Below are 21,415 nucleotides of genomic sequence, written 5' to 3' on the forward strand. Positions count from 1 at the left end.
CAAAATGCTGAATGTTGTTTTAGAAAAGATTTGCTAAAATCACTATATTATACAAAATGTAAATGTAGTATATATTTCTCTGAAAATAGCAGTTAGTGAGAAAGTTGGGACATAACCTTTTGAGCCCAGGTTTAACCACATAGCGGAAGCAGTTACAAAAGATACTGATTAGATTTTAATTTTAAAAACTTCATCGTATTATTCAGGGCTCCAGTGATTTGATTGTCTTGAAAATAAAAAGGTAATGTTATAATTTCCAGAGCTTGTTAAAGAATAAAGAAATCTCCAGCCTCCCACTGGAGAGAATGCCAGTCATCACCACAGTAAGGCACTTCACACTACAAACTTCAATCTTTTTTCCTTTACATGACCTTGTGTTATATTGGTTTTATAAAAACGTAACTCACAGACCTATCATATAGCTGTAATCAAGCCTCCTTCAGAACGATTCCACTACAGAAATAACATCCAAAAGGCACTGTGTTTCCTCTGTTAATGAGTAGTGGGAAGGAAAACAAGACCTGCTGTAGAAAGCACCCAAGGTACAGTTCTTAAGGACAAGAGGAGAAGTGAGCCCATACCTTTCCCATGAGTTCCGCAATACGGGGAACTGGTTTCCCTTTCTGGTGACTCATGGTAGCTGGACTCTGCCCATCCCAGTCTTGTAGTTCTTCAATGCTTTTCAGATATAGCAGGGCTCTGAGGCCAGTGCAGTAGTCTTGGATGACAGTGAAATCCTGATTCTGAACAGCACTGCATACCTAGAAAAGATGGAAAAATCAACCAAATGTCAATCTAAGAGCTAATTCTCCAAATGGACTCACTTTGCATCTATTCAAGAAAAGCGATTTACGTTCCAGGCACTGTTCCAAGCATGGCATATCAATTATTTTGTGGGATGGGAGTGGTGGGGAGGGAGGGGCTATAAAGAGGCACAAGGAAACTTCCAGGGACAGCGACTACTTCCATAAACTTGATGTGGTGATGGCCTCACAGGTATACGTGTATTTCAAAAATGGCCAGATTGGACACGTTAGATATGTGCAGTTCACTGTACATCAGGCAAACCTTAGTACAGCTGTAAAAAATCAGATCCAGTCAGTTGGATTTATAAAGAATCCAATGTAGCATAGCATAAGAAACAACCTCTTAACTCTCTCGTTTTCTGTCCTTTGGGATGTACTGCCTGGAGGTAGTTCTCATGCCCAGAGGTGGTCATGCCAAGGCTGGAATGCTGTTCATCACTAACTCGAACACCACTGACCCCTGTCTCCCTTTTCATCCTTGTCTACTGGTGTTCTTCTTTTTGTTCACTATGCTCCAATCACCAGGTCTTTGCTCTCTTCCTCACATCTGCCACGTTCTTTCTTTGCCTTAAGACTTTTTCATAAAATCTTGCTGTTTAGAAAATTTTTCCCTTCTACCCATGGTTGACTACTGGCCCTTTCCCTTATCATGGTAAATATAACTTCTTTGAGGAGGCCTCCAAGAGCCCAGAATAGGTTAAGGTCTTCAATTACTACTACATTTTTTTCCTTATAACTATTGCATTTGATGTACAGCTCACTCCCCAAACAAGCTGAAGCTTCAGGAGGGAAGAACCTGTTACTTATCTTGGTCACCATATTTTCCCCAGTGTCGAGTACAGTGTTTGTCACTTATTCTGCTCTTCATAAATATATATGGAGTGCCTGGATAATTTCGAAGAGGTATTTTAATTTGAGTGACCATATGTTAGAAAATAAAGAATTAAAAAATTCCAGAGTAAAGGAAGGCTGAATCTGAAAAATTAGGATACTTCCAGTAAAAATAAACTTGAAAGTCTGTGTTGGGCTTTGAGTTAGAGCTTGAATTTAATGGATTTAGAAAAACACTTCCAGGATAATTATTACCAAAGACACCTCCAAAAGCAGGAACAAAAATCCTTCATTTCCTATTCTGAAGTGCTGTATGTTACTACAATGTAGAGAAGAGAACTGAATAAATACAGAGAAGAATATTTTCTATGAAGCACATTATATTACATTAAAAAATTGTTTCTTAGGAAGAACAATTTGAGTATTAATTAGGCCTCTTATAACTTACTGAGAGTTGATTTTTTTTAGAACAATGATGAAAAACATCATTATAATTTCCTCCACAGGATTTTTTTTTAACTGTAAGTCAACGGATGCCTTACTTTACCTTCTTCGTTCACAAGGAGATTCCAATTTTTTGTAGTATATGCTTATGGTATAATTTTACTCTAGTCTTAAAATAGTTCCCCATATGACCATAAGACATCAAATTTTGAAAACATACCATATCATGTTCTTTATGGGATGTTCATGATTGTTGTAAATACTTGCTTGCTAAAAGTTATTTAGATACTTTGTAACATATGAATGGTAATGTTAAATCTCATTTATCCTGAGTTGTCCAATGAGAAGACACAAAAGCCTCTAATTCTCTTAATCCACAAACATGGCAAAATTTGTATATGGTAGACTAAGCTCCATGGTGCTGGAGTGGTCAAGAGCAGACTCGATGTATTTCATTTTATATTTCATTTCATTTCATTTCATTATTTTTTAATTGAAGTAAATTAACATAGACTTGGTGTATTTTTAACTATGGAAGAACATGGCGGGCCTCAAGACTGGGAAGACTACCTCTTTCCTACCCTCTCCTGTGTTCCCATCCTAAAGTGTTACTGTGTCACATATTAGGGAGCTATTCTGAGTAGGTGAAGGGAAATAAAACCTCAAGAGGGAGAAGAGACTACAACATGGCGAATGAACACGGCTGGGATGGTGTGCTATGCTGGAAACACTGGAAGCCGCCATCAGACGTAGGTGTTTAAAGGGATCACTTCAGGTACGTTTCATCGTAAGGCAAATGCCAGACTATCTGTATACCTTCCTAAAATGAGTAATTTAATTTCTACTTTCTGATAAGATTAAACTTACTAATTTTCCTGACAGAACGCCTGATCGTAGGAACTCTGAATGCTGATATTTTCTTTTAAACTTTCAATACACATATAAATTATCTGAGGATCTTATTGAAATGCAGATTCTGTTTCCACGGGTTTGGAATGAGATTCAAGATCCTGCATTTGTGACAAGCTCCCAAGTGGTACTGATGCTGCTGGGCCACCCTCGGAATAGCAAGATTTGAAGCACCAGTAGGGATGAATCTTATCTTAACCTGAAATGTTGTCTGCAAAGTGAATTTCTTACAACTAACAATTTCTTGATTTTTACCATTACACTGTAGCAACATATTCATGGCCTTTAAAGAAGCACTACTTATTAATAATAATAAGTCCCATCTGAGAGATAAGTAATTTTCTGACGAAATAGTAATAAGACGCAAAATAAATTTTAGGATGCAAGCACAGCTTTGGGAACAGAGCTCCGGCCATGGGATCTGATGCTCAGAGAACGGATTTGTTCAGAAAGGTGTCTTGTTCTTGCCTAACCTTTACACTCCACTGAGGCCTTTATCTCTGTCTTCAAGGTAAATGGCTCCTTTTAAAACTCCAAACATGTAGCTGCTATTCTTAAATGGGTATATTTTATATGACATCTCTTTGTTTGTTTAACAGCTCTGATTAGGACTCTTAATAGGTGTTAACATGTTTGCTCAGTATAATTTGTAAGTTCTTTATGGTGAAGGCTGGTTTATCTTTCTTCCCAGCAGGATATCAGGTGCCGTTATAAGGATCATTGCCACCATTAATTATTTCCATAAGCGTGAATATCCCTATAGTGAGCTGTTTTAAATAGGGGCCCCTGGATTCTCAGCAGGATCAGCCCCGTGCAGGGCCTGAGTAGGTGGTGGCCCCTGTGCAGCATGAGTTGAGGAGTGTCATGAAGTTCCTATTGCCACCGAAGAGCCTCCTCCAGAGGTCTGACACAGTGCCCTGAATTCTTGGTTTAGGCAGGCACATTTAGTCAAAGCCTGCCTATGCAAAGTGAATGTACAAACACCTGCAAGGTGACAGAGGGTTGTGGGGTGCTATTCCTTTCTCATTATTTCTCATTAAGTGAGATTAAGCACATTAACAGTAAATTACCTATTTATGGTGGATTTACATCTTAAAAAAATCTCCTTTACCTACACTATTTCTTTCAGTACTCAGAACAAACCTGCAAGTTAAGCAGAAGAGATGATAATGCTTTTCCTTTAAAAATGGAAAGAGCTTGAATTTGAAAAACTATTTCTTCTAGTCCAATCTAGTGGGGTTTTTTATGCCATATCAAGTCCTATAGCCCAGAGGCTAAGAGCATGCACACAGAAGTCAAGCAGAATCAGGTTTAAACTACATCATAGTTGCATAAGTATGAGCAACTTTCTTTACTTAAAAATGGGAATAGTGCATAGAAAACTAAAAGGGAACATGCTTAAGCCTTAAAATAGTAGCTAGTACTTAGTAAGCTAGATTGGCACAAAAATAAATTTTGTAACATGAATAAATCATTAGAGCATGAATTAGGCAAGATATAATTTTTTAAGCCTAATACTTTTTTGTCTAATGCAGTAAAAGAAGGTTGTGGACATTGTGTTTATTTGTGGTAAGTAGAGATCTCAAAAAAAGTTCTGGTCTGGTTGCCAGAAGCCACGTCTGAGACCCCGCTCTGTCATTCAGCAGCTGTGACTGGGGCTAATCAGGCTTGAGTCTCCCTCTCCCACCTCCCAATCTGAAAAAAAGTGTATGATAATACCTAATTTCTTGTTGTGGGGATCAAACTGTATTATGTAGGTGGCAGTGCTGTCGAAATTACAAAGCTCAGAAAGGACAGGAATTGTACTAAACCACATAGTTATTATTGGGTAATTTAAAGTTGAAAGTGTCTTTGAGGCCAAAATGGAAAGAAAAGGCCAACTTTGCCTAGAAAGAAAAAAACGACTTCCTTGAAATGTAAAAGACAATTTACTAGGAAGATAGCAAATTGAATACAAATTGGATTACCAATATTAATCCCAGGTAAATAATTTGGCAAGGAAGGGTTCTACAGAATCAGAACACCGTAGACTGGCCAATGTCTTTGTGTAATAGAGCATCAATCTCTCATATGATATTTCAAAATGTAACAAGGTTCTTAAATAGGAATCTTAAACTACCAGACGCAATACAGAAGAATTCACGATCATTAACTACCGCTTTTCATTTCTTATCACATAGGTGGAAAAACTACATTCCAGGTCTTAGAAATATGTGCCACCAGGCTATATGCAAGTAAAATATATGTTTCTGACTGAATCCAAGTAGTCTTTAAGTTGCTATAAGTTTATTAGTAAAAGGAGTAATGGAGGGTACCTGGATTTAAGTAAAAAAGGACATTCTTCTGCAGTGTTTATCATATTCCAAACTATACTAGTAACAGAGTCTCGTGTAGCTGGAAGAAGTTCAAGAAGGGCCATATGCACCCCAAAGTTCATAACAGCAATGTCCACAATAGCCAAACTGTGGAAAGAGCTGAGATGCCCTTCAACAGACGAATGGATAAAGAAGATATGGTCCATATATACGATGGAATATTACTCAGCCATCAGAAATGATGAATACCAACTTTTGCCATCAACATGGATGGGACTGGAGGAAATTATGCTGAGTGAAATAAGTCAAGCAGAGAAAGTCAATTATCATATGGTTTCACTTACTTCTGGAACATAAGGAATAGCACAGAGGACATTAGGAGAAGAAAGGGAAAAATGAAGGGCGGGAAATCAGACAGAGAGACAATCCATGAGAGACTGTGCACTCTGAGAAACAAAGTGAGGGTTTTAGAGGGGAGAGGGATGGGGGGACGGGTGAGCCTGGCGATGGGTATTAAGGAGGGTGTGTACTGCATGGAGCATTGTGTATGGTGCATAAACAATGAATCTTGGAACACTATATCAAAAACTAATGAGAGACTGTATGGTGACTAACATAACAAAATAAAAAAAATTTTAAAAAAGTTCAAGAGTATTTCTATGAACACAGTCTGAAGATAAAAGACTGAATAAGAAGGATTATCCATCCAATTCCTAAAGAGTTCCCAGAAAAAGAAAAAAAAAATCCAATGCACTCCCCTTACTAATTTATCTTGATAAAGTGTTAAACTGTTTAAACAATGTAAAACACCTGCAATATTTTATCTGGTGCTTTATAGTTTTCAAAGCATGTTATCATGCTTTTTGTTATCAAAAAGTCAGAAATATTTACATAGTGATTTATAGTTTTCAAAGCATGCCAACAAATAAGGCACAAGGGAATCTAGAACGTTTTCAGACCAGCCTACTTATTTTACAGATTAGGAGTCCAGAAAGGCTAAATGATCTATCTGTGGTCACACAGTTAGTTAGAGGCAATGCCGGTCTCCCCACCTGGCCTGAAGCTCTCTCCAGTATAGCACTGCCTCCCCAGTATCATCTTCCTTGGTCAGAGAAGGTGCCAGTAAGTGCTTAGTAAGTGAGGAAATCAAAACCAAACATTGAATGCTTTGCCCCAACTCAAAAGATTAGTAGGTGGTAGAGTCAACAGTCTAATGAAAATCTTTAGAAGTCAGAAGATCCTTAAGAGTTTCTCCCTTCTGTAAATTTCACAATCTTAAATTTGATGTCTCACAGAATTAAAGAAGCACATATTTATAATTTCCATAAGAAGAAGCACATTACTAAAAATGATTTCAAATTTATTATTATTGAATTATGGCAGGAATCCACAGATTTTTTAAATGCCAGGATTTTAATAATGGGGCGATCACTTGAAGGTTTATGATGAAAACTGGAAAACAGACCTCTGCTGTTGTTGGATGGAAATGCAGTTTCTAATTTCATCTGTCCACACCCACTGAGCAAAAACATCAGATGTTCTAAAGGCACCGAATCAGTCATCCCTCACTGAGTTGATTTCTGTCCAGTACTTCTAAGCAGACATATAAAACTACATTATAATTTTGAAATTGCTGTACAATACATATTCTTAAGGTAATTCAGAATAACAATATCTCCTTATGAGTTTTTGGTGCTACATAAACATGGCACTTACTAGAATTCATGAATAAAACACCAAAATTATAATTTTATAAAGCTATAGGTGAAAAGACAGCCCCTGGAGATAAATAGTGCATAAGGAGCCAGACGGGTATATATTTGTATATCCACATAAAACCACCAATCTTAGTTGTTCTATCATATTAGTTTCCATTTGTTGAAGGTGTACAACATCAAAGTCACGATGTCCCTATATATTGTATTTAGCAGTAATGTAACAGACTCCATGAAGAAATCAAAGTGAGAGTTTCTAAGTAGTTTCCTGGCAATTGAGACAGCAGGTTCTTTCATCTGCTCTGTAACTGTGGCAGCACATTGATTTAAACTCCTTCTGAGATCTCAAATGCTTTTATACTCTTAGGTCTCTCAAACAGCTTTTTTTTTTTTTTTCCCAAAGTGATAAAATTCTAGCATCCAGCAAAATACCATCTTGTTTCCCCCAAAAGGAGAGAGCTTATTTCAGCTTCGCTACTAACCTGTACAGGATCACTAAGTAAAATAACTGTCCAAATACCATGCTATCAAGAAACTCGGCTTTCAGTTCAGTTTTCTCTGTTCTGACCGTACCAAATTGGGCTGGGGGAAAAAAAAGAATAACAGAATAGTCCCACAGATGTTGTTTTTTTTAAGGATCCAGGTTAAAAAAAAAAAAAGCGAATAAGCACTTCTGCTTATTAATTACAGTTTAATGTTGTCCTTTAATTGCTACTCACTGATAAATGCTAAAGGTAGAGAAGTCACTTAGCTTGTTTTGTATATCCTATATTTCATTGTCAATCACATTACTTATCCTCTTATCTGGTCTTTTAAATTATATATTCTCTGACAAATTCTATGTATATGAATAACCCTTTGTCCCCCAGTCAAGAAGGAATTCTATGGTGTTTGAAAGGTTATTTTTGAATGTCCCATCTGTGGTCATTCTGTATCTGATTAATTTCTTAACCCAAATTCAGCTGAAGGTGGGCTAGAGAGAATAAAATATTTCCAACAGATTTGGTACTGGGATCCAAACCAATTTTGCCAACTGGAATATGGAATCTAAGTGTCAGTTCTCTAAGTATTTTCTCCAATGTGACATAGATGACGGGCCACCCACCTGACTGTTATTCAGAACATGGTGGAGCTGATCTTCTTTACTGACTTTGTTCACAATACAACTTGACTGGGGACAGCCTAGGCTGAGGAGTCAAAGGGATGTGCTGTGCCCTGCAGGCGAGATCGCCTCTGTCCCCTTCCTTGTGGCTGCCCTTTGCAAAGTCAGCTTCAACTGGATTCAGATCTCAGTGATGACCTGAACCAAGAAATCATAATGAAAAAGAACCACACAGAGACACAGCCCCTCTCTCTGTCTTTTATGAGGGGACAGAGATAAAATGGGTGAGTCAGGCACAACCCAGAGGGCCAAAGAGTGGGGACTGCTGTCCTGCGTCTTCAAAGATGTCGCTGTTGATGGCCCCACTTCCCCACAGACACAAACGGAAGCCTGAAAAGACTCGGGCGAGACCTGGAGCCCTCCGCACACCTGGCTCCCCTATGCAGCCCAGTCTTTGGGGAGGGGCTGCGGTTGCAGTCTGGGGAAGCTCGGCCACTCTGCCTCAGGAGAAGGGGCATTTTTCTTCTACGATAGAGTATCTTCATCTGAGGCTACTGCTGTGGGGCCGCATCAGTTACCACCGTAATTTTCAATTATTCTGTAGTAACACAGGTGGTGGTGTCAGGGTTTGCGTGTGGCATCGTGCAAGCTCAGCACCTCCCATGATAAAAGTGGGGCAAGAAGAGGAAACTGAATATCTAAACAATGGCTGTCAGAGGACTAAAATCCATAATTTTAGGCAATCTTTCTTTTTCAGCAGTGTCAAAACAGCTGGCAAAATCTGACTTACAATATCATTTACTAAAATACCACGTGGGGTTGGGATGATAGAATAAGTCGTAATGCCTAGAGAGGAAAAGTCTAGTGAGCAAATTCACCCATGGAAATTAATTTTCTGGACTCTGAAGACAGATAAAGCCATGTGGTTACTCAACAACATAAGCAGACACTCAGCATTCCAAGAAATGGGGACTATCCGTCTGAAATGAGAATGTTGTTAACATGGAAAGAGGACCTCAAATCACACTGTCCATCTCTTAAAGCACTCACAGTTGAGTAGTTGATTTTATGGTTAATCTATCATTGATAAAAACACAAATTTGTGAGCATAGTGTGTGGCTATTATCAGTGAGTCCACGATCTTGATTGAGTTGCCAATACAGACTGGGACACGAAAGTTAGACAAAGTTCAGATGACTGAGAGTGAATCATCTATTTATGAGTTAAGGGCTACAGAAAACAACAAAAATGAAACTTACTTCCAATTCATATACTGAAAGCACAGTGCATACCTTTGGAGAGCTGGAGAAGCAAAGCCAAAGGTTTGAATTTTTTAAAAGGAGCTTTTAAAAAAAATCAAAAACGTGCTCGTAATTTCTTTACCACACAAGTGGAAAATATGAGGCTTATAAAGTTTGTGATTACAGGGAAATAAATTGTATGCTAGGTTCTGATTTTTTACTTTTTGTTTTTTTGTTTGTTTTAGTTTTGCTTTTAATTAGCGAAGACCAAGAACCTAAAAATAAAATGCCTGTTATTGTATTATCTTTTTATGAGTCGCTTTATGAAAAATATTGGGGACACTGCTATCTTATGTACTACTGATTTTGTCACTGGCACTAGTTGAAGAATTGTACAATGTTAGCATAAATTGCTATCACATTTTGAAACTGACCAAATGCAGTCTATTCTAGTTAAAAAATTATCTGTACATGTAATGATACATTTCCGATATAAATAATTAACCTGCAGTGAATAAATAAAATGTTATTGAAATAATTAAAAAATGCCTGCCTTTCAGCCTCCAAAGCTGGGTTAGTGCAATATGGTTAGATATGAATGAGTGTAATGACCAAACAAACACTTTTATTTGCGCATTTCTCACTAGAAGGGCACATATGTTATGACTTGTGAGTGTGACGATTAACCTGAAGAAAGATGACAAAGACTAGCAATCTAGGCTGAGGGTTTTAGAAGGATGCTTAGAGGTGACTGCATAATTTACCATCCAGACACTTGAGAGTAAGAGGGAAACTGTTAATGAAAATACCAGGACAATGAGCACACACTAAAACTGGCCTGAACAAACCTGCATCCCCGAGTCCCTTACTTATTAGAGGGATTTTCCCCTCTTTAAATTGGAGGGAGATTTTCACTTATCCTCATGGAACACATTCTAGAATGCTCGGTCACTTCTTGTTTGGTTTAACATTCACTCCTTCAGGTGCTTACGCAGGACTCAGCTCATTGGGTTGGAGTCACAGGGCTTTTATTGTTTATGTGGGGATTTGGGATCTCAGAGACCTAACCTGATCCAGAGGATCCTAGGTTTAAAGCGTTCCCCTCTCTTGACCTCCAAGTATCTTTTGGCATATGAAAAACTCAAGAAGGATAAGAAGGGTAAAGGACTGCCCAAAATCTGAATCCTGTAAGCTAGACAGAAACACCCTTAAGGGTAGAAGATTTTTATGTACTTTACATACTTCTCAGTCTGTTCTTTCATAACTATCATTTCTTTATGCTTTACCCAAATCCTCTGACTGAAATTCACTTGGTGGTTATTACTTTCCAGACACTGTGCTAAATATGTTCAATGTAGCATCACACTTAAACCTCACAATAACACCACAGAGTATTATTATTTTCTGTAGTTTAGCAGATGGGTAAACAGAGGGTCAGAGATTAAGGGCCCTAACAACAGGCTAATAAATAGCAGAACAAGGGTTCAAGTCCTAGATCAATCTGTCCCTAGGATCCGTTCTCATAGCAGCTGTGTAATCTTGCTTTTTTTTTTTAACCACTACAAAGGCACCTGGCTCTCATGTGAAAACAGGAATAAATATACATACATACATACATACATATAATTTATATACATACACACATATGTCTTCCTATCTTATTTATCTATGTTCTATCCAAAATAGAATTCTTGTGAGGAATATATCAAATAAAAATATATGTAAGTACCTAGAACATACCTAGAAATACATGTAAGGATTACAATATAGATCTCATTCTCCAGCTTTCAAAGACACAGTAAAAGGGTACAGACTATATCTGTTTTGTTCATCACGGCCCTCTCACAGTGTTTAGCACATAAAGATCTGTGCCTGGTAAATGATTTGTTCAAATTAATAAATGATATATTAATATATTAATACCATCCAAGGACAAGAAAAACTCTCTTTAATTTCCTGCCAATGATATATTTTCATCTCCCTCTACTTATACAAATTTATCATAATTCAGAATTCACATCAACACACAATAAAATACTTTTATCTCAACTTCTACTGCTTTTAAAGTCTATGCACCTTATTGCACCATTAAACATGAATACCTTTGCATTATTACTTAACTATTTTTTGGGTATACCAGTGTCCTTTCCAGGATAGAGAGAAGTAGATCTACTTCAGCATTCTTCTTGATACTCAGAGTACTATTTGTTACAGCCAAACTTGACAGAGTTTATATATGGCTTATTGCTTATCTCATATTCCCAGTTTGGATACCTGAATCTTTTTTTTTTTTTTTTAAAGATTTTATTTATTTGTTTGACAGAGAGAGACACAGCAAGAGAGGGTATACAAGTGGCGGGGGGGGGGTGTGGGCGAGGGAGAAGCAGTCTTTCGGCTGAGCAGGGAGTCTGATGCAGTGCTCAAACCCAGGACCCTGGGACCATGACTGCGCTGAAGGCAGACACTTAATGACTGAACCACCCTGGTACCCCTGGATACCTGAATCTTGACAGCAGCCACCATTTGATTCTTTCTCTTCTGGAAGTCTCCTTTAATAAGAACTGAAGAACTATGTAATTCAGAACTCTATGAAGACATTTGTTTATCAAAGATTGAACTCATGTCCAATATATATGATGTTCTAAACTACTCCTTTTCACATGTCTGTACATATATTGAAGTTTTCATATGCAGCAATCTAGATTCTAGCTACACTGAAGAAAGATAAAACAGAGCCAGGAAAAGTTAAGGGAAAGGTCTCTAATCTTGTTGTGTGTCTGGATTCTCTTATTTAATGTTTTAATTTCTGCATCATATACCCAGGTAAATCTAGTGTCTCCTTGGATCTGAACCGACATTTTCATTTTAAAGAATTCTTTCTCTATCTTTAATTATTTCAAGTTCATATTTTAAATTTAAAGTTCAGAAATTCATCAACTTACCCTAAGAAGATCAAGGTAAATAATCAAATTTACTACAGAACAGATTTGTGCAAACACTGGCATTTAAAATAATTTGCTCTCCTCTAATATATGTCCTGTAAAATTGCCTCATCTTCCCAGGAAAGGCCTTCTCTATTTGCTGGAGATATATAGCCAGAAGTATTTAATAGATCATTCTGGATTTTGATCATAAGAGAGCAATTTTAAGACATCATTTCTTCAAAAAAGTCTTTCTCTATTACTCAAAAATTATCCACTCATTCATTTATTCTTTCATTCTGCAGATACTAATTTATAACCCAGTCCTCTGGTTCTATTCAAATTCTATTATCAAACAAAACTTCTGACTGCAAAAGCCTGGGGTTATACTGTTCGTTTTAGATTTGTCAGAATAAACCTTCCTTGAAAAGCTGTTGTGAGGACCAAATGAGATAAGAATTATGAAGTGCTATTTACCAGGAAGTCTCTCTCAGTGGATGTGTGACACAATGGGTCTCATTCAGAGGGAAAAAAAAATAACTGTTCAAGTTCTTAATTGTACGTCTTCATGTGAAACTAGTGCCTTTTGAGTTCTCTCCCCATATTAACTAGTTTCTCAGATAAGTTACTAGCTGAGCCCCTGGACTAAAATTATCACTTCTATGTTGTAAACAACTGGCCTATGACACACAGATGAACATACAAGATAGACTGTTACAAACAAAAAATGACTGAATGTCACTTGTCATACTTCGAGAGCATAAACTAAAATCTGATTACTGCCCCCCTCCCTACAAATCAATATACTACAGGCTCTAAATGAATTATTGAATATGAGTTAGAATATGAATATGAATGAAAGAACAGATAAATAAGGTAAATGCAGGTAAGTGAACTTTATCTGTTTTACCCTTCAGTCTTGTCTATAACATGTCACATTGTAAATTAAACTGTTGCTTATATTCTGAGGTTGTTAAAAGGAACATTAGCTAATTATATAATCCTTTAAAACGCCATAGAACTGATTGTTTCTTTTTAAATTCTCTATATTACTCATATTTATTTTGTGTGTTTTAGAGACATCAGGCGCTATGAATATGCAACATTATTCTTTAATTTAGTTCTGTAAGACCAGGCATGTGCACGCTGTATTTGGCTGTATTGAATTCCCCAGTGATTAAGCTGATTTTTAGTTTGCATCACTGTTTTTGGGCCCAATGATGAGTCATAGAACTTGTCTCTCACCTCATATACATTACTGCATCTGGTGTCATTAGGACAGAGTTAATATCCAGGATGTAGTGATTGATTTAGGGAGATGATAATGAGATTATGGCTCATGCCCTTAAAGCATGACAACTGAAATCCTATCATTTTCCACATGAGGAAATATGCTAAATATTATAATATCTGACGTGTCTATCACTGTGGGATTAAGCCAGCTATCTGAAACAGAAGTTTGATATTTAGATCCTTGGGTATATTAGTTTCTTTTGTCTTACAAACACAGCGTAATTGATTTGAGGATAATGAAGGTTTATATTTGCATGCCCAAATTTTTAATTCCAGAAGTCCTTAGGTCCTCTTGGTTCAGATCTGTCCGCTTATATAACAGAAGCCAACAGCAATCATTGTCTTTCTCTCCTCAGACTTTGTGGGGTGTGATCAGTGAACAGAGTAAGGAGGTGTTTAGCTAGAAATATGTATATTTCAACGAGGAGAATCTGGTTTGAGTTTTCAGAGATTCATCAGTCATAAAAACATTGAACGTGTGAGAAATCTGACCACAGCAGAAAGGCAGTATTTCCTGGATATTTGAAGAAAATGAGTTAGGGAAAAGGACAAATGTGTTTTTAAAGATTAATAAATTTAGGATTTTTCTCCTTTGAAGGGAAATATTTTCTAGACTTTTTATTTACTTTATTTGAACACCTGCACTTGATGGGAATTGTATTTCTTGTAATCTTTTCCTTTAACACTCATGATCCTCTTAAGCTCAGCTTCAGGAATATGTATCTGAGAATGATAAGAGATAAATGAAATTGGCCTCTGAAATATTCAATACCCAGATGCTTACTGTCTCTTTCTAAATGTTCAAGGATCTAGACATCCACCCAGTCATCTCTCAGCATCTACTCACGAGCATGTATCCAGGTATCTACTTTATGCCTGGTTCTTCTAGTCACTCTGAGGCATTCAAAAGAAGCAGGAAGGAATGGGGGAGAAGACATGCATTCATTTAACAGCATTAGGTGATAGGTGCCTCTGAAGCCTTGGTACATTTCTGGAAAATAGGATAGGAAAAAAGGAGGGCAACTGCCCACCTGACATCCCCAGTGGTGTCTCCTGGGCATCCTGACTGTGGTCAGAAGAGCATTCTTAATTTCCCCACTTCCTGCAACCTACTTCTTCAATAGTCCACAAGCTAAAAATCATTCCTCATTCCTTTATTTTTCTGGCTCAGAAAACTGTAATCTCTCAGTTGCCTCGTTGCACTACTTCGAATCTCCATTGAGAATCTATCCATTCTCTCCACATCCACTGCTTTTTGTTATTCAAGTCCATCATCAGCTCTCACCTGGACTATTGCCACAGTTTCCATCTTTTACTGTCAGCCATCCCTGGATTCATTAACCATACAACAGCTAGAATGATTATTTTAAAATATAAATTAGATGATATCTCACCACTGCTTAAAACGAATAATGTCTTACCTTGCTTTGAAAGAAAATAGGAACACCTGGTATAAAGTACTGCATGATCTGGTCCCTGCTCACCTCTCTTACTCACACCCACTCTGCTGTAGCCACCATGGCCTTTTCTGAGGATGTTTCCCCTCCCCCAAAGGCATGCCTTTTATTTTACCATTCATGCCTTCGTTTTTGCAGTCAGGGTTTCTCCCTGTCTGCCTGTAATGCTCTTTTCCCTATTTTCACATGGCTGGGTGAATCTTATACAGTTCCCTGCTTAAATATCACCTCTCCAAAGAACTTCTCCAGCCAGCCAGTCACTAACACATTTGCTAATTTACATTCTCTGCATAGCACTTATCACTATTTGACATTTTTCTTACAATTTTGTTTCTCACCATTGTGCCTGGTATCTATTAGACACTCAATAACCATTAATGCAATAATAAATGGACACTATGACCATTACATAATACGGCTTGATAACATTGAACCTTATGAATGAAGTTCTCAACAGATGTTAGTTGTTGATACCATCAAAGCCAATCTCCCTCTGGTCTATTTAATTCTTCCTAAATGATATGTAATTTAAAAAATTAAAATACTTATATCAGATATAAGCATGTATACCAAGTAGGATCAATGTTTATTTGTAAGAAAATAGTCTAATTTTAATACTTAAATGCAAAAACACATTTGAAATCCAGGAAGGCCTCTACCAAGGATGCCTTAATCAGGCAGACTTATTTGAATGTGCTTACTTTTAAATTAGGCAGGATTCAGAAACATTTATTTAATTTGATTACATTTGAGATACTAATAATACTATAAATATTAATGGATCCTTATAAAAGGTATTATGTCATTTTCAAGTAAGATTAAAGAGACAGATTAAAAAAAAAAAAGAAATAACTGTTAAGCACCATTACCCTTTAGGTTTTTCACTACGAATCCCTCAATCCAAATTTTAAACTTTCATATTAAATAATTTTGTTACATGCAGTACTTAAGCTATCTCTAATTTTGTGGGTTTTTTAAAGCAGCATTATTAAGGCATAATTTAATACCATAAAATTTATCTATCCTACGTATACAAGTCACTGACTTTTAGTAAATATATAGAGTTGTGAAACGATCACCACAACCCTGTTTTAAATATTTCCATTGGGGCACCTGGGTGGCTCAGTTGGTTAAGCGTCTCCCTTCCTCCGCTCAGGTCATGATCCCACGGTCCTGGGATTGAGCCCCCCATCAGGCTTCCTGCTCAGCAGGGAGTCTGCTTCTTTTCCTTCTTCCTGCTTGTGCTCTCTCTCACTATCTCTGTCCTCTCAAATAAATAAAATATTTAAAAAAATAAAATATCACGATCACTCAAAAGTTCCCTGTGCCTTTTTCGGCCACGCTCTCACTTAGACTCCAAGTTGCAGGCAACTATTAATCTGTCTTCTCTCTTTCTAGATTTGCCACTTCTCATCATTTCATATAAATGGAATTATACGATACAAATGTTAGTATTTTGTATTTGCTTGTTTTCACTTAGCATCATGTTTTTTACCCATGCTAAGGCAATCTATGTTATGGTAACAGTCCATTTTATTGCTGAATACTGTCGCACTGTATGTATGAACTACATGTACCATATTTTGTTTATCCACTCATCAGCTGATGGGGATCTGTATTGTCTTCAGTTTGGGGTATTAGGAACAATGTTGCGTGACTGTGTTCAAGACTTTTTGTGGACATGTTTTTACTTATCTTGGGTAGATACCCAGGGATGAAATTTCTGGATTGTATGGTAAATTTATGTTTAACTTCTTAAGGAACTGCCAAACTGTTTTCCAAAGTAGTTGTATCACTTTGCAATTCCACAAGCAACACAAAAGGATTCCAGTCTCTCCCCATCCTCACCAGCACTTATCACTGTCTGTCTGTCGATAATAGTCATTCTAGTGGGCAAAAATGTCAGTATAGTGGTTAAAATCAGATGCTAGGCCAAACTGTCTGAGTTTAGATCACAGCTTTGCGATTTATCATCTTATAATTTAACATTCTTGGCTACAGGAGAGGGGCAATACTAATATCTTTCTTATAGGATTAATGAAGGATAAAGAAACAAATATAATTATTAGCTTACAAAGTACCTGGCCTATAGTAGATTCTCTGTAAGCATTAGCCATTATAACAGTTTTGGTATTATCATTTGCAAAGTTATAATGTACTTGTAGCCTGGATCTGGACTACATTTTACCTTTGAGAAGCTGTTTATATTTTCTTAATTATCAGTTCCTTATATGTGTTGGACTAAGCTAAGTGCCTGGACTTGGTGTCCAGACACTAGGCGTCCAGGCACTAGAATGCCAGGTGTTATAAAAATCTACAAAGTTTATAAAAATCTATTATAAAAAACTACAGATCTCACAAATAATTAGAATGGGTAATATTCCAACTGGCCAGAATGACCTACAAGGCAACTTCAGTTAAAAATGGGAATTAGACTGATTTAAATAGTGATTTCATTTATTAATAAAATGTATCTATCCATGAAAAAACTGAAAGCTGCTATAAACAAGTTGTTTTCCCTTATAACGTTTCATTCTGTTCTCAATTACTTGACAAGTAAGGACCTTCTTTTTCTTTTTTCTTCACTCCGTTTATTTGTTTCTTTGTCTCTTTTTCCTTTTGCTTATTCGGATGATTAATGGATCACTGCTGCTTCTGACCAAGGAATGAATGGAGAGGCAGCCAAAGGATAACATACCCCCTTCTCAAATCACCACTACGACCATTTTAGATACTTCACTAGAGAGGCACAAGTCCCATCTGCCTGTCAGATATAGTTCTGATTAATAACTTTAAAAGATGTTTTGCCTACATGCTATTCAGTATTTAAAGAACATTATGAAAGCTTCTCAGAGAACTTCTCCTGAATTTTCAGATACACACAGGGCTCCCTTCTATATGTTGAGGTCATGGTTGTCCTAATTTCTCCGGGTTCAGGAAGACCTGGGGTACCCATTTAATTCTCTATCACAAGCTAATTTTTGAGATCACTCACCTTCTTAGACTTCTGTCTCATTCTGGGAATGAAGCAACCTAGGTTGTAGCATGCTAAGAATATTATTATAAAATTGTTGGTATTTTCACTTACCTGGTTACTACAAATAGTCATAAACACAGATAATAAGGATAATATAAATATAATATTTAACTGTCTCTGCACTAACAAGGTTTTATTCATTTCTGGAATTCTATGCTTTTATGAAAATAACATGGATATATTCTCTCTAGCTTTAAAAAGAAGTAGGGACAATGGATAAAAGATATATGGAGGTAGGTTTTTCACAGTATGAGACAGAATTTACCTATAATTTTAACTAGATAACTTATAATAAGTTATCTGTCATTATGAGTCTAAAGGCTAGATAACCAGACACATAGAAAAGATCTGGATCCTGTATGAAGCGCCAGAATGAGCCACACAGCAGGTTGTGGGAGCCCGCTTTTACAGGATAATCAGATCCAGAAGGATGAACTCAAACCAATGGGAGAAGGAAGGCTGAAAGTAATGGTGGATACATTTTCTTTCCCTTTTCCCTGTAATGCATCATCCCGAGGCACTATTTTCTATCTAGTCTCTCTGGAGATGTACCATGTGGCCAACTAACTGGCTCTCTTGCAGCTTGTGAAGCAGTGGACTACCCAGTAATGCATGACCTTGTATTCAAATCCCATCTTTGTCTGTCTCTTCTATTTCCTCTTACTCTAGCTATGGCAGACTTTTCTGATTTTACCTTCCAACAAAACATTAGCACTCAGCCCTTTCCTTGGTTCTGGTTTCCATCAGCCTGAGCCAAGACACATGCTAGTCCAAAGCTAGAATAGGGGGGTGTAAATTTTGTTTGAAAATTCTATGTCAATGAATAAAAATCCTAGCGGATGATGATGATGATGATGATGATAATTAATATCTAACATCTCTGGGCACTGTGTTACAGGTATGGTTTAAATGCTTTACAGGTAATATGTAGAAAAAAAATAAATAAATAAAAATAAATGCTTTACAGGTGATAACATTTAATCCTCACAACTATCCTATGAAACCCTAATTTTCAGAAAAGAAACCTGAAGTATAAAAAAGTCACATATCTCATAAAGCCGAGGTCATAGATCTAAAGAGCAGCACCGCCCCTCCAAGCAACTTGATGCATTTTCATTTGTGTTGAAGCATGTATCAGTGAGATGCAGTCCTGTCAGGCTTCCTGTACCTAGCTGGCAATTTTGAGGTTGATATCCCTGCTTGTGTAGCAGACTCTGGACAGGGCCACGGGGGTACCTGCCACATTGTTTACGATTGGAATATGGTCTCTAGAGAGCCGAGGTCTGCTTTCTTTCAAGAATGTGTCATTGTTAGGGCATCAGACTCCACCTCCAAGGCGACCCAGCTTGCATCGAAACAAAGCATTACAAAACACCCATTTCACTGAACCAACATCTCTCAATCTTCCCTTATTTGTAGAGGTTTATCAAAGGTCTACTTTATTTTATACATAATTCAGGGCATTTGTAGCTTTGCCTTGAATCATATTTACCCACCACCATACAGTGCATGTTATATCCCTCCTGTATGTAAACAGACATATCTGTGCTCAGGCTCATTATACTCCATAACGTGACTATTCGGGGCTACACTACAAAGGTTTCCACTTTGTGTAATGTAAGACACTTATGCCTGAAAGTGACCTATACTTTCTTTTTGCTTTTTGTTGCTCTATTTAAAATAATGACTGCAGAATCTCTTTCAACAAAAGGTCATTTGTGTCAATGGTCAGAACACAGAGGATCAGATCACCTGTGGTAATTGCAAATTAATGCTCTCCTGGTAATGCATTAACTACACACTATTGATCTACAATTGAATCATAGAAGCTACTGAGAAGGGATTTTACTTTCCTATTTTTTTGTGCTTTTATTGCTTTTTCCATAATGCATTTTTCTTTCAACTGGAATTTTCCCTAATTATCTCCATTTTTAATTTCCCACAGTGAGATGACTTCTAACTTGTAATTAGAATCTGTAAAAATTCATGTCTCTGTCTCAAAAGCCTTTTAGAAATCTACTGAACTATAACTTTGATGCCATAAAATACATACATGATGCAAAGATATGTATTTCTAGAGAGCCAAGTTCTTGAATGATTTTTTTCCACTTAGATAAAACAGAGAACCATTTGGTCCTCTATCTGAAATAGTAATTTGTTGAGTAGTCTGCAACAAAACATTCAAAATTTCCCCTAAAAGCATTTTCTTCAGAAGCAATGATGGTAAGATTTTCTTTCCTAGAACAAACTTTTCACATATAAATAAACAGCTTGTTTCAGAGATGATTTTTTTAAAAGATTTTATTCATTATTTGAGAGAGAGAAAGAGCAGTGCACAAGCACATAGGCACACACAAGGTAGGGGGAGAGGCAGCGAGGAAGAAGCAGACTCCCCACTGAGCAGGGAGCACAACTCAGGGCTTGATTCCAGGATCCTGAGATCATGACCTGAGCCTAAGGCAGACACTTAATGAACTGTGCCACCCAGGTGCCCCTAAAGATTTTTTTTTAAGAGTGTAAGTGTGAAAGGAAGATGCAACAATCCAGTAAATATTTATCTGCACAGAATATTTCTGACAAAGTTCATCTTTTCTCATGTTGTGTCAAACTCTTAAGTGATATTAATTCTATCTGCAGGAACTAATCATAAGCTTGTTTTTCAATGTTAAACTTGATTATACTCCTAGGCTAGACAGGTCATCTGGCCTAAGGCTGGTTTCTGAATTGGGAGTTAGGAGTCATTGAACTAAAGAGATTTCCTGACAGTAATTGCCTTTACAACTTCTCATAAACCTTAAATTTATCACTGATTTTCTAAACTTCTAAACAGAAACAGAGTTGTGATTTCTAACAAAAGTCTTTCTAAAATGTTTTTAGGCCTGTAAGGACTTTGATATTTTACTATAATTTCTTTCACAATCATTATTTGCATCAAGACTCACAATTAACACTGCAAACATAAATGTGCATTCAAATTGTTTGCTTATTCTTTATTTTTCAGTAAATCATTATCATCTGCACCAAAAAAAGCCCTTAATAAATGTCAATTGCTTGACTGAAATTACATAATCCTGTTATTCTTTTTTTCTAGGAGTTTATAATTAGAGACAGATACAATCCCAGTTGATATTCATTTCACAGTGAACCTTAAGAGCTGTACCAGGGTGCTGAAGTCTCCCTGATGTGTCAGGCATTGATGGATGGTGAGAAAGTAGCTGAACCAGGGAGGCTGGAGCAAGAAGGAGACACTCCAGTACTAGGACTCTGATTTGTGGTATTCCCTTTAACATATTGAATATCACTTCTTCCTTGTAACAACCCAATGAGATAGCTATCATAACTTC

At 36.9% G+C, this 21,415-nt stretch overlaps 1 protein-coding gene across 1 annotated transcript in view; it reads right to left on the minus strand.

Moving 5' to 3' along the window:
• Positions 1-21,415, minus strand: part of DPYD (dihydropyrimidine dehydrogenase) — an 829,985-nt gene that overhangs the window by 118,541 nt on the left and 690,029 nt on the right. The window contains exon 20 of the mRNA XM_032867196.1: positions 582-761. Within this exon, the coding sequence (XP_032723087.1) occupies positions 582-761 (180 nt within the window). The remainder of the gene's footprint in view (positions 1-581; positions 762-21,415) is intronic.

This window comes from Lontra canadensis, unplaced genomic scaffold, assembly GCF_010015895.1.
Source record: "Lontra canadensis isolate GAN:19392208 unplaced genomic scaffold, GSC_riverotter_1.0 scaffold33, whole genome shotgun sequence".
Classification (NCBI taxonomy): domain Eukaryota; kingdom Metazoa; phylum Chordata; class Mammalia; order Carnivora; family Mustelidae; genus Lontra; species Lontra canadensis.